The 13,056-nt window shown below is 52.1% G+C and overlaps 1 protein-coding gene across 3 annotated transcripts in view; it reads right to left on the bottom strand.

The window, feature by feature from the left end:
- Window positions 1-10,874, bottom strand: part of PRRX1 (paired related homeobox 1) — an 84,096-nt gene extending 73,222 nt beyond the window's left edge. The window contains exons 1-2 of one of the 3 annotated variants that reach the window (XM_007061190.4): window positions 10,595-10,874; window positions 8,573-9,915 (exon numbers count right to left, since the gene is read on the bottom strand). In XM_007061190.4, the coding sequence (XP_007061252.1) occupies window positions 8,573-8,813 (241 nt within the window). In that variant the 5' untranslated portion in view covers window positions 8,814-9,915; window positions 10,595-10,874. The other 2 variants (XM_043521123.1, XM_007061191.4) reach the window with 2 other exon arrangements.
- Between the last annotated feature and the right edge of the window lie 2,182 nt (window positions 10,875-13,056).

The following is a 13,056-nucleotide window of genomic DNA, read 5'->3' on the forward strand; positions in this document are numbered from 1 at the left end:
AAAGGGAGGGGTCCTTCTGGTCACTGTGACCTTGGGCAGTGGAGTTCACAATGGTGACCAGAGTGGTCAGTGTCAGGCATTGTGGGACAGCTGCTGGAGGACTGTTAGGATAGACAGAAGTATGCAGTGGCTACATTCATGCTGCAGCAACCTCAGTACATCAATCAGGGCTCAGTGCGGTTCAGGGACATGGTGTTACTGCGTCACCATAATGGGGCACTCACATCACACCAGGGGGAGACTAATTTAAATGTAGACACATGCACCATTAGATTGATGCAAGGTGGCTCTTGTCGACCTAACTTTGTACACCGGGCCTCAGTCTGATTCTAAAATCAGCCAGCCGCATAAGCTCAGATATACTCGACAAGGAGAAAACAGCAGCCCCGGACTCTGGGGAAGCTCAGTTCTCCAGTATCAGCTCAAAATGTCACCCTATCAGCTGTGTTAGTTTAACAGCTTCAGCGGAGTTTACTTTGGGTATCAGGGCAAGAAAACCCAAAGGCAGGTTTTCAGTGTTTCCCCAAGTCTCCCTCCCCAAGTCTGGTTTGCCTCAGCAAAAAACGTGTGTGTTGGTAACACTGAGACATAAATAGTCTCTTTTTTCTGTACTTTGAAATCTGCTGATGAGAAGTGCAATCTGAGAGCGAGTTACTAAAGTAAATAATAACAACAACAACAACGGCGTTGATTTTGGTGTGGAAGTTCAGACTGATGGGATCTCTGGGAGACGATTTTTGACTTTCAACTGAAAATAAGGAGAGCATTGTGGCTAAACAACATTTGCAGGTTACACTTGCTGTATTTACCTTCAATCAAACAAAACACAACAACGCGCTAATACTAAATGATTACTCGAGTTTGCCTCTTTGGAGCTGAAGAGTTAGTACAGTGATCGACCCTGAGCAATGTCTTGCTGGAATATTACAACCTCTTCCCCCCCTCATCTCCGCGGCTGCTGCTATAACCCCGCAGGAAGCTGCCAACTCAGGGGCAAATCCAGCTTCATATATTTCCTCCTCAGAAAAAGAAAGTCCCTTTTAAATCGGATTTCAGGCAGAGCCCCGGAGCTCCGAGGAGTCTAGAGAAACTTAAGGCCTGATTCAAAGGTTGTTGACTTTAGTAAGATTTTTTTTCCATGCAACTTCGGAGCCAGCCTTCCCAGCAGAGCAGGCAGCCCCCATGCAATGCACACAGGGGATCCTCAGAGGAGTAACCAGCGCGGCAAGTGCATCGCTTACCATTTCAGATTGGGGGCTGACACGCTGCAGCTCCCTGAATGGGAAGCGATCTCTGCTAAGCGTCCAGGGAACTGGTGCCGCAGTGGGGAGGGAATTCAGCCAACGCGCGCCCCGCGAGCGAGCTTCACGCCGCAAAGAGACATATTCGCATCAGAGTGCTTTAACGAGCAGGGCTTTTAGGTCCGTCCTCTGCCCCCCGCCCGCCTCCAGCAAACCTGTAAACGCAGGCGACTGGGGGTTAAGTACAACAGCCCTTTCTAAAGTAGCAAGCGCCTGGAAATGCTGTTTTAAAGGAAGGCTTTCTTGTTCGGCAGGGTGCATTAGTCACTGACTTTCAGTTGGGGCTTGAGCGCCTAAATCCCTTAGCGTTTGAAAATCCTCCCTCCTCGATTCTTCTTTCCTTAGACACCCCAAAGGGATTGCAGAGCTAAACCCCACATCGCCTTACTCACCGGAGTAAAGCTTGCTCACAAAGGCGTCCCGCGGAAGTCGCTGCGGGTACTTTTGCTGTGGGATCGGGCCCTCCACGGGAATTCAGCTTCTTTCTAAAACGATCTCATTTCACCGGATCGGTAGGGAGAGGTACAGAACTAACACCGGTGGCCTAAAGGGCCAGTGGCTTTATTCAGATCCAGCCACCTCTAAAATCAAATTCGATTTTTTTTTAACAATTCCCTGCTCTGTGCTGCTTCGCTGGATAAAATATGAGCCAATCCACGCACCCTGGGTCCGTTTTAGTTGGGTACATTCACTGGCTGGTGTGGTTAAGGCTAAGCAACCCCTTTGTATAGCTTCCAGCCATAGAATTTCAGGAGGAAGAACCCTACCGAGCTAAGGAGATTTTTGGACCACATGGACATTAGGTTACATTAGTATACATACAATTATTTAAAATCAAAGTATGTCATTTTTTTAAATGCCAACAATAGCAAACGAAAAGGTAGCAGATTTGGGAAGAAATGGCAACGTTAAATATGGAAATGATTGGGACTGTTGGAAGGATAGATAGATAGATGGATAGATATTCTTGTTGTTACTGTAGGTTTGTCTATTTAATGTGTAAACGCTTGCAGGTTAAATAGCAAAGACTAGCTGCTATTCCAAATGGAAAAACTCCTATCGCATGTCACTGGAGCCAGGATCTGGCCCAGATCTCCAGGCCCCGTTGGCGTTCACAGGAGCGTTGGAAGGACTGACTACAAAGATACTAGACTTTTAAAAACTCCAGCGACTTTTTAGCGCTGTCAGAAGCAGGGCTGGCTGGAGGTTCCATTGATCTGGGCCGGGGTGGCTGTTCTGTCTAATCCCTGCCCGCTTTGTAAATGTTTGGAGACTGGCTGGAGGAGGAAACGCAATCCTTATCCAAACAGTCTTTTAACCTCCAGTCCTCTCTGCCCCGTGAACGCTTTGTATGAGCCTGTCATAAACCTAATTAATGACCCTTGTTACTTAATCTGAAACGGGGCTCCTGGCAAACAGACAAGCTTCTTGCCGCCGGACAGAACGGATTTTGAAAAGCATTTTGGTCCCAACCTAAATTCAGCTCGACGAGTTTCTCTCTCCTGCACCGAGAAGTCACTACGGCGCAGCTGCGTCATTTAACTTGTTTGGCCTCAAGAGGACATGGCACGCGCCCCGCTTTCCATGGCTCTCTTTTCTTTTCTTACAGCAAACGAGAAAGAAAGTGGAATACACAGAATGCTAGTCGGATGCTGTGGATTTTGTAGCGGTGGTTGAATAGAGGTGTTCGTCTGTAAATCCTATCGGTTTAGGAAACATGGGAATGTAAGAGCTGAAATTCAGATATCAGGGTGGTTATTTAGCCCAAGTATCAGAACCAAACCTGGCATTTCATAGTGTATCGTCAGTTCTTCTAGGAGGCCAGATTGGGGAATTGTTGGAATAATCCCTGAAACAGACCAGCAGCGATCCATGCGACTCCACTGCTTCTCCCATGCGGAGCCCTCACTACAGTCCGGACATTCCAATTGACTTAAGGGGCCGGATTTTGCCAGGGGCTGGGTCCCTTCCGTGTGAAATCGGTGGATCTCTGCAGTCCCAATCCCAGTCCCAAACCCCCCTCATTCGCCGCGCCCCGGCAATAGAGTTTTGGGCTCCCGGGGAGAGACATCGGGGTAACGCGCAGAGGTTGGGGACAGCGTTGTAAATCCCCCTCCTCCCCCCCGGTCTCTCCATGCAGTTCCTTTTCACATGATCTGTAACATTTTCCAGGCTCTGGGTGTATTTGCCGCTGTGTTCGTTCTCCACCCTTCAGTAAAAATTTAACAACTGTAATGATCTCACAGCGCTATACGTACGTTTGATAAGCTTGTTTGAGAAATAGGCCTATAAAATGCAACCTCCCAGCAACTAGATGCCACATTTGTGCCTGTCTGTTGTTAATTGCCTCCCTGGGTACGATAGTTAAGCAGATACACTGGGAACGTGCTACATGGTTTCCTGCTTTGGTTAGATGGTTACTGGAAACCAGACAACGTTATTTTATGTTTTTAATTTAACTATCCCTAATAGCGTTTGCAAAGCTGTATGGAGACAGTCAAAGAAAGTGTGACACCACACTAAATAAAGTTGCCAGATATAAATATTCCCCCAGGGCCTGAGTTTTCGCTGAAGTCAACGGGAATTTTAGCACAGTCTTCAGTACAAGCAGGATCGAAGCTTTAATAATAGCCGCTAACGGAAATATCCGTTGGGAGATAAATGATGAGCTGTGGCATTAATTGTGGCACGCTGGGGGGGATTTTAAAAACGGATTGGGGCTTTGAAATCTGCAGGAATGTTCTCTGTGTAAACGACCAGACGTGGCGAAACTGGGAGTAGGTCTGCGAGATCCGTTTGTGCGTAAAGGAGAATTTCTCGCCACTGTAGAGGATGGTATTTTAACGTGCACTCTGCTAATACGAGCCATGTGATCCGAAATTAGAAAAGAGTTTGAACTAGTATGGAGACGAACGACAGATGCATTATAAAGTGGGCTACATCGCATTTATAAACCGGATCTGTATGTTGTAGCTGCATCACATCGTATGACAATTTCCTAGAGGAAAATAACGATCTCAGGAATTGTATTCCTAGTTAATAAAGCATTTGTCTCGCCGTGCGGACAATAGCTCGTGCGGCTGGATTGGAGCGCTCCATGGACTCTGGTTTGCCCAGCTACTTTCTTTGCAAGACTTCCGTCTCCAAGAACAAGTCCCGCTCACTGATGCATTTATTCTAGCAGATCAAAACGACCCCTGATTTGGGAGAAGTCATTTCACTCAAGGTGTCGGTCCAGGAGACACTCGCTTACGGTTCGTGCAGTCCCTGCGCTCAGATGATTAATATCTTCCCTTCAATCCCTTTCTTCGTGACTAATAGATTCCCCCTGCCAGCGCTCCGATTTGTTTCCGTGTCTTGGTAGGGGGACAAACAGCCCAGCTCCCACTTCAGCCTGGTGTCTCTAATTGACTTCTAGTCTACCTTTTTATGGCGACATGTGCTTCTCACAAAGCTCTTATTAGGACAAGCTGCTTTCGCTAATTGAGAGTTGCAGAATGCGGAAGGCAGGCTGGATTTCACATCCACCAACTCCAGGGGATTCAGGGAAGGAAAGGTTCCCTGCACACTCTGCATCGGGTCCCTAAGATCAGATAACCAAGGCAAACTAGTCTCCTCCTCAGAAGAGGATACCATTTCTAACCGCCGCTGCGCATCGCAGATCCCAGGGAAGCGCCGAGAAGCACGTGAAAGGCTACCTAGGGAGAGATCCTGCACCAGCCCTTGTGCGCAGTGCTAACTCGGCCGAGCAAAGATTACGCAAGTGCAGAAGGGCTGCCGGCCTGAGCTGTCGGAGGAGTTATTCCGATCAGCTGGAAAAGCAAGGCACGTGCAAGTGCCCGTTAGGAAGCTGATTAATTGTGAGCTGCTAGGTCACATATGATCAGTACCATGAGCTTTACGATTGCAACTCACACAACCGAAATAAATAAATAAATAGCCCCCTCCCAATTAGAGTAAAAGCAACACAGGGGAAAAATGAACTCACCAACTGTTTAAAGCACCGCCTCAGGGGCGACTAACGCAACCCTTTTAATACCGATACCGACATTTTTTATAAATGTGCAGGAAGATCCCGACGGGAAAGTTATGCACGTGGAGGGCTCGATTGGGGGCGGACAGGACACGTTTAACGACACGTAGCTACACATGGCTCAGCTTTCTCGTGTATTTCACTCGCTCTCTGCCATCTGGCAATGAATTCTCGGACTTAGGGGCGACTTTGGCATAGAGGGACAAGGCCTAAAGCCCTCACCAGGCAGCTGACTCTAAAAGGATATTTTAAATCTATCTGAGGTGGGCATAAGGAAAGCTGCCCTCAGGCGTATATGGTCAGTACCTAGCCAGTATATAGTCAATACTAGCCTCCTTCCCTGCGTTGGTGCGTGTAGTTTACCACCAAAGCACCCACCGCTAGAATCGCCCACAGTCAAGTCAGCAAATATTAACCTGATCCCCTCCCCGCAGCCTGCCTTAGCCATGAAAGAGCAGACGACTGAGAGGAGCTCAGTATGTCCATTTCTGTTGTGCGTCGCAGAACTTCTGAAAGATCCTGTCTACTGAAAAGAAACAACCACAACTTGAGTCTGGATGGATGGCTAGATCAGTAATGTACGCCTGGTGAAAAAGCAGTTGGCTTTTGCAACCCTGTGCCCGAATGAGGTCTTCTGTACTCTTCTTGTTTCCAGTTTTGCACATCAGTCAAATGCAATGTTTGTAAAAGTTGCATTTTTTTTCATTCACTTGCAAACACGTCCCAAAGCGAATGTGGTTTCTCTGCGTGGCGGGCTCACACAGGAGCAAAGCTCCTCAAGCCTGTAGCGCCCAGGCTGGTGGGCAGAAGGGGGAGCCTCGTGCAGGGATGGATGGGGGCTGGGGGTTGTACCCGTGAATAGCGGAGCCAGCCGGGTACAGGGCGCACTGCTTTTGGGATTAGCTTTAATCGTGTGGCTGGCTTCAATGCATCTCTCCGCGCGGTGGGTGTTGCTGGGGCCTCTTTCAGCGGGAAAGGTGATCTGTTTGATCCTATCAGAAAGGTGCAGGAGTATTCCTGTGTCCCCTTCCCCAGCAGCCACAGTGGCTCCGTTACAATCAGCGAAATCGCCTGGCCCATCCCCTCAAGCCAGACACTCGCCGCACTGATCGCTTGTTGGCCTGCCCCAGCTCTGCCGCTGTACAGCGCCTAGCACAACGGGGCGCTGGGGCGCCACTAGGGCTCCTGGGGCGGCCCTACAGTAAATAATTGCCCTACCTGCGTCTGAGCCATTCCCTTTGAAAATAAGAGAGATGGACATTAAGGTAGCGTCGGGACCCTGTGGCTGGGATGCCCCAAGATTTAGTCCATCAGCCCTTAACCCAAAGTCCCCGGGTTAAATCCATGCTCGGTTCCACCCGGGGCCGGTGGGGCGGCTCTGCCGGGCAGATAAAGGTTTTGGGCGTCCAATACAGCAAAGGGGGAGCGCTGACAAGGCTCCACAGCTCCGGCCTGCCCCCCCACCCCCACACACACACACCCGAGTTGGCCTGTCAGGACTGGAACCGCCCATGTCTCAGTATTAAACCCCTGTCCATTCAATCGGTCAGCGCCGGTAAAACCAGACTGGAGCGAGCGTTTCTGGCCTAGCCGGCTTCGCTCCGGCAGCAACCCCCCTCCACCCCCGTAGAGACTGGATTGAAATCCCGATCCTGTTCCCAATGGCAAAGCGCCCCGGAAAGAGCCAGCAAGTAGCAGCTACTCGCGATCCGATCCTGCTCCCACTGGAGTCCAGCAGGGTTCCGGCTCTTAGGTGAGAGCAGAGGACTAGGAAATCCATCCCCACCCTCTGGCTGCCCCTACTCTTCGGGCTTCAAACCCTCTTTGGAAGTATTTACTCGTGTTTAAAAATAAGAAATTTTGTCCTGTATCTAGAGTGCCAGAGACATCCCCTAGCTCCAGTTCTTTCTTTTAGCGCCATCCACAGCGCGTTCTGGCTGCAGATGACCTGGGACAAAGGTTTTTAAATCAGCAGGAAATAAGCTGAAGAGCTCATACATTGAGATTGGCCAGTATGGGAGAAGAAATCCGTGTCTCCCACTTGAATGGGGCATCTGCTTTTCCAGCTAGTTACTACGTAAAGGAGGAAGGATTTATTTTTCAGAATGTACTAGGACAGTCAGGTTTTACTACTTGAGGGTGGAACAAAAAGCCAATCTCCTTCTCCCGAGTAAAGGGACATGAAGATGAAGAAATTATAGTAAAACTAAGCATCCTACCAGGGCAAAGTCTGCTGGTTTGTTCCTTTACATTTCCACTCGAATTTAAATACACATTGGGACCCTAAAATATAGTTCTCTTTTTAGTGAGTGAGAGAAAAGACAGGGAAGGACGTTCTTTGGTTTTGCTGTGATATTTTAGCGATGTACTTGTGTAATATTGTGGTGCTTGTGTTGAGGTGGATGGGGGGAAGGTATCTGCGACCGGTGGCTCCAATGGCCTTTTCCCAACCCCCCTCCTGCCCAGTCCCAGAGATTTATTAAAACCCTTCAGGTTCCAATAAGTATTCTTATTTTATAGTTCAATTTACAAGACTTCTTAATTAAAGACCGATTCGGATTGAATCCGAGCTCTGATTACTGATCCCTTTTCAAGGGCAGTCATTGCCGAGCGTGGAAAGGTGTCAGAACCCCTGGATGCTGCTTTAGATGCTGATTTCACCCCTCCGCCAGCCCCCCTACACAGCGCGGTGTGTCTGCCCTGCTCCCTGGGTACCTAACTCACACCCGCACCCCTGCTGCAGCCACCCCCTGTGCGATTAACAACCGTGCGTTCCTGGTGAGCACGTCTTCCCAACCTCTCCTGCCAGACGCACACGGTCCCTCCCCAGCCCAGCCGCCCGATGTCCCGCTTGTGGCACTGACGCCAGCGCCTGACTTCCCCGGGACCATGTAGCCGTTCCCCACCAGATACTGGCCCCTCTGCTCGATCCAGCAATAACTGCCATTGCTCACTTCCAGCCGGCCATCTCCAAGCCCTTCAGGCGCGCAGAGCTCAGACCGAACCCCCAATCCGACTCTCTCTTTCCAGGACGAGGACAGTCCCTTTCAAGCCCAGTCTTCCCCCAGAGTAACGCTCCCTCTGCTAAAGGACACAGCTCGAGCTGTGGGACAGTGCAATTATGGCAGCTCCCCCCGCCCCCCAAAAATTAGTTTGATCACAGGCTGTCCCCTGCGCGCTACCGCCTGCTTTATCTGCGCCCCTGCGTTGCGCGCGGGGGAGCCCAGGTCTCACTTACTGTCCTGCTGCGGGGTGTCGCTGCCGCTGGTTAGCCCCGGGGATTCCAGCAAGCTTCTGCCGGCTTCCCCTACGCTCTCGTCCGCCTGAGCCGCCACCATGTCTCCGGCTTCCTCCAGATCCAACAGGTGACTGACGGAGAAGTTCTTTTTGGCCTGTAAGTTGTCCAGGTTGCTGGGGTTCTCCAAGCGGGTGGCTAGGACGGCCTGTCTCTCCATGATGTGGGCATAGCTGGAAGTCATGGTTTCCTCCAAGTCTTAAAGGGAAAGTGCAGGCAAAAGAGGAGGGAGAGAGGGTGGGGGGGAATACAAGGGACCCTCCCCAAAATCTCAGACGCTGCCCCGGAGCAGGGGCGCTCCCTGGGCTTCTTTCGGCAGGTTCCAGGGGGCGAATCCGGCCTCCCTCTGCCTAGTTCTCACGCGAAAGTGACACAGAAAGCGAGAGAGAGAGAAGGAGGGAGGGGATGGGGGAGGGGGGGAGAGGAATCGAAACGTGTCTTTCAGGAGAAGCGGCGTATTCCCAGGCAGGCACCAGCAGCAAGAGGCTTGTCCCGGCTTTAAACCATCTCCAAGAGAGCGCGCTGCCCCCTTTGCGCTCCTGGTGAGTCTCAGGAGTGACTGAGGTTTCAGGTCACGGGTGCTGATGTCTTGCAGATGTACTCGCGAGTATTAACTCTCACCGAAGGGAAGACGAGGGTTTTCAGGAGTCCGAAAGAGCCCCCCCCCCCCCCGTCCTCCTCGGTCCCCGGTCTCGCTCTCAGTTGCTCTCCCCCTCCCCTCTCAGTTGGATCAAGCCGCTCTCTGGCACTTCAAAAGGGCCAGTATGGCACACAGGGGAGACTTTGCAGGGAATACATGAAAATTGGAGACCCAAGGGAGGGCAGCTCGAGACTTAATAGGGGCCTGTAATTACGTGGCAAAGTCTTTGTGCTGTTTCTGACGTTTTACAGACCCCTCTTCTCCAGCGCAAACTCTCCCCCCACCACCAAAAACACACTGATTAAAAACTCCCCTCCCCCCCTTCGCCAGCATCTGATGTAGCGAGCGAGCGCGGGGAAGACCCTTTGCTTGTCTTAAATAAAGATCGAATTCTCTCTCTCCCTCCTTGCAATAGGATCTCTGGCAGAAAAGTCAAACTGAAAGCCACAATCACTTCAAACAGGCTGATTATTTTGCTTCAGCATTAACTCCTCCTGATTTGTTTTAGATCTTGTTGGAGACTCTCATTTGCATGTTTTGATAACAGCTGCAGGGGAAACTTTTGGAAACAGTCCATGTCCATTCCAATCAAGTTTTCTCCTATTTTTTTTAACGTTTCCTGCTGTTCCAACCGTTTGGCTTCAGGCTATTAAGAAAGAAGAGAGGAACCCAGACAAGGGGTTGGATTTAATACACAGATATTTGAACCAGACACTATATTATTCAATACAAGCATCAGCAAGCAACAATTAATGAAAGTTAATGGCTAGGGCGATCTGTTTGAGAGGTGCGATGCATATTTCAGGAGCCTTCTTTCTGCACCAAGTGAAGAGAACAGGTCTCCTTGCTGTTAGAATCCGTGGAAATAGGGGGGTGGAAGAGATTATTTAAACAATTAAAACCCATTCTGTAATTCTGAACGATCTACACTCAGCTCTGGACAGATCAGAAATCATTAAAGCCGCAGAGAGAGTAGGCGAAGGCATTTAACGTGAACCCAGAGCCTTAATTCCTATCCAGGTGAAACTCCCTTTGCAATCAACTGGGCTTGTGACCGAATAAAGAAATGGGCCCATAGCCTGGGAGAACTGTGTGGAGCGATGGGGAAACCTCTGATTCGTTCAATTAGCGCTCGGCCAGTTCAGAGGTTTTCGTGAGCCCCGTTTTGCAGAAAGATTTACTCACAAACTTCTGTCCTCGACTTGAACAGTCGAACCAAGAGAGAGAGGGGCGTCTGACGTGCCCCCAGGTGTAATGCTGCAACAGCTTGAATAGCCTCATAAGGGATGAATTACTGCATGGACAGCAGGTAAAATATGATGTGCTTATTTGTAGAGATTGCAGCTCACTCGCTCTCAAAAAAAAATCTGTTCGATTGAAGAGGGGTCAGGGAGGAGAACTAAGAGGGTTGCATGAGTTTTGAGTGAGCGAACTCCCCAGGAGAGAGAAAGACCCATGTGTTTAAATGGCCGGAGCCTGGGCTCCAAGCTGCCATAACCAGCCCAGAATTTCCAGCCCCCTGATCTGAGAAAAGAACATTTGATGCCATCAAAGGGCTGCTGATTGAAACCAGATGTGCTTTCCTCGGCTCTTTCCATGCATTTAATTAAGGAGCCGGGATAGAGGAGACTTTTTCATCATTAGGTCTCCCCCCTCCTCCTCCTCCCAAAGTTTCCCCTTCTCAGCCTGGAGCGCCCAGAGCTGTGCCAGCGCCCCGTTTCCTCTTTGCAGGGACAAATCTGAGCTAGCTAGAGAACCCGCGGACCTGTGTGTGCGTGATTAAATGCGTGTTTAGGAATCAGTGTGTGTCCTTCGGGGGGAGGGGAGAAGAGGGAGGGTGTTTGGAGGGAGTGATTTTTTCTGGGGGTGTGCTTGTGGGTATCTTTGTGCGTGTGTGTGTCCGGAAGCACATGGAGGAGCGTGTCTGTGTGTTGAACACGAGTGTCTGCCTATGTGCCCAGATTTGTGAGTGGGTGTGTTTGGACGAACGTGGGGCCCTGCGCGTGGCTGGCTGCCTGCCTGTGTCTAGCTGCAGCTTTGTGTTTCTCTGACTCGAGTCAGCCAGGTAGCTGGGCACCCCGCAGCCAGCTCCCCAACGCTGAGCCCCCCCGCCGCCTTTTCACCGGCGTGCTACTACTGCTTTCGCTTTGAATTGGCTCCGCTTTTCCATGCCTGGCCCGGCAGCTGGTGCGCCCGGGTGCCAGGGAGTGGCCGGACAGCCTGGTGGTGCGGGTTTGCCCGCGAGGTGCAGAGGGGAGGTGCGTTGCTGTGCCCCGGCTGGCCACGTGGGGCAGCAGAGAGGCCGCGCGTGGGGGAATGCTGGGGGACACGCGGGCCGGGACAGCTGCGGGTGGGGGGCAGTGTCCCGGCTGCGCTAGGTCCAAGCAGCTGGGCCTGGGGCCCCGGGCTCAGGGGTTGAGGCCAGAGAGCTAGGGTGCGTGCTGCGAGAAATGAGAGACCCCTAAAGCACGGAGCTGGAGGAGAGGACACTGCGGATTCCCCGCGCCGGCTCCCTTCGGGGTGAATTTTTGTCGCCAGGGTGGAGCTCACTCCTTCCTGGTCGCTGGCAGCCGACCCGTGACCAGAGCAGCTGCACAGGAGCGGGACGCCGACCCGTGGGCTCTAGGCTGCGATCCTCAGCCAGACCTGCAGGGCCAGCCCCAAATGGGAAGGGTGGGGGAGGAGGGCTGGTTTGCAGTTGGATCGGAGTGATGGCCTGTCCAGTCCCCGCGCCCTGACCCATGCCTCGCTCCTATGTGTACTGACCGGACCCAGCTCCGCGCGGGGATTGGGCTGCGGACTGTAAAACCTCCGAGGGCTCCGAACCAGGTGACCTGCTCCCCGCAGCCAGCATGACGCGAGCTGAGATGGGGCCCGCCACGGAATTAAATCCTCCCGCCCGGAGAGAAACAAGACGATCCTTCGAAATCTCCATTAATCCCTCCAACAGCTGCCTAGGCGAGTGGGGTTTATTTAACCCAGCTCTTTGAACCAAGCTGCCAGTCGGGGGAGAGCCCGCTTTCCCCGGCCTGCCCTTTAAAGCGAGCAGGGCTAGAGACACCCAAATCCGCCCAGGTTTCCCCAGCTTGTGATTAGAGAGGGTGGTAAATAAAAGGAAAGAGAAATCTAGGTGATGTATCTCCAGCAGGTACACACCTAATCTAGGAGAGGGGCGAAGGGGGGATGGAATCGCACACGGGCCAACGGGCAGAGACCAGAAATTAGCTCATTTCAGGTGCCCCAAAACAAGTCCCGCAGATATTAGCGGCCAAAGCCTCAGGTGGGGAGCATTGAGCACAGGCCCCTTGACTTGCACAGTGGCAATTCACCCCAGCTGCCCAAGAGGGATGGAGAGTGGGTGTCTGTGCGAAGGAGGGACGATCCGCTTTAGCTGTGCGCGCTGCCGGAGTTAACCGGTGTGAACGGGAGCTGAAACTTCTCTTTCCAGCAGGGCTTGAAATCGGGGCAGGTGGCAGGGAGGATCCCGCCTATGATCTCCGCTCCCGGAGCGTGGGCCGCTGCTGGTTGAAAGCACCGGGCCTCTGGGTCCGAGGGAGAGGCCAAGTGCCTGCTGCGCTCTAGGGGTGGCTAGCGATGGGGGGCTGCTGCGATCTCTTCTCCTAAGGGGCTATCGCTCCCTTCCGCTCAGCTGGGGACCGCTTCCAGCCCAAGCGCAGCTGGGGAAACCGAACAGCGCCCGCGGCTGCTGAGCGCCCCCCAGTAGGCAGGAGCTGGGGTTCCTGCGGCGCCGTGGGCAATGCACGTGCTGCGTACCTTACACACAAGC

The sequence above is a fragment of the Chelonia mydas genome, chromosome 8 (genome assembly GCF_015237465.2).
Source record: "Chelonia mydas isolate rCheMyd1 chromosome 8, rCheMyd1.pri.v2, whole genome shotgun sequence".
Classification (NCBI taxonomy): Eukaryota; Metazoa; Chordata; order Testudines; family Cheloniidae; genus Chelonia; species Chelonia mydas.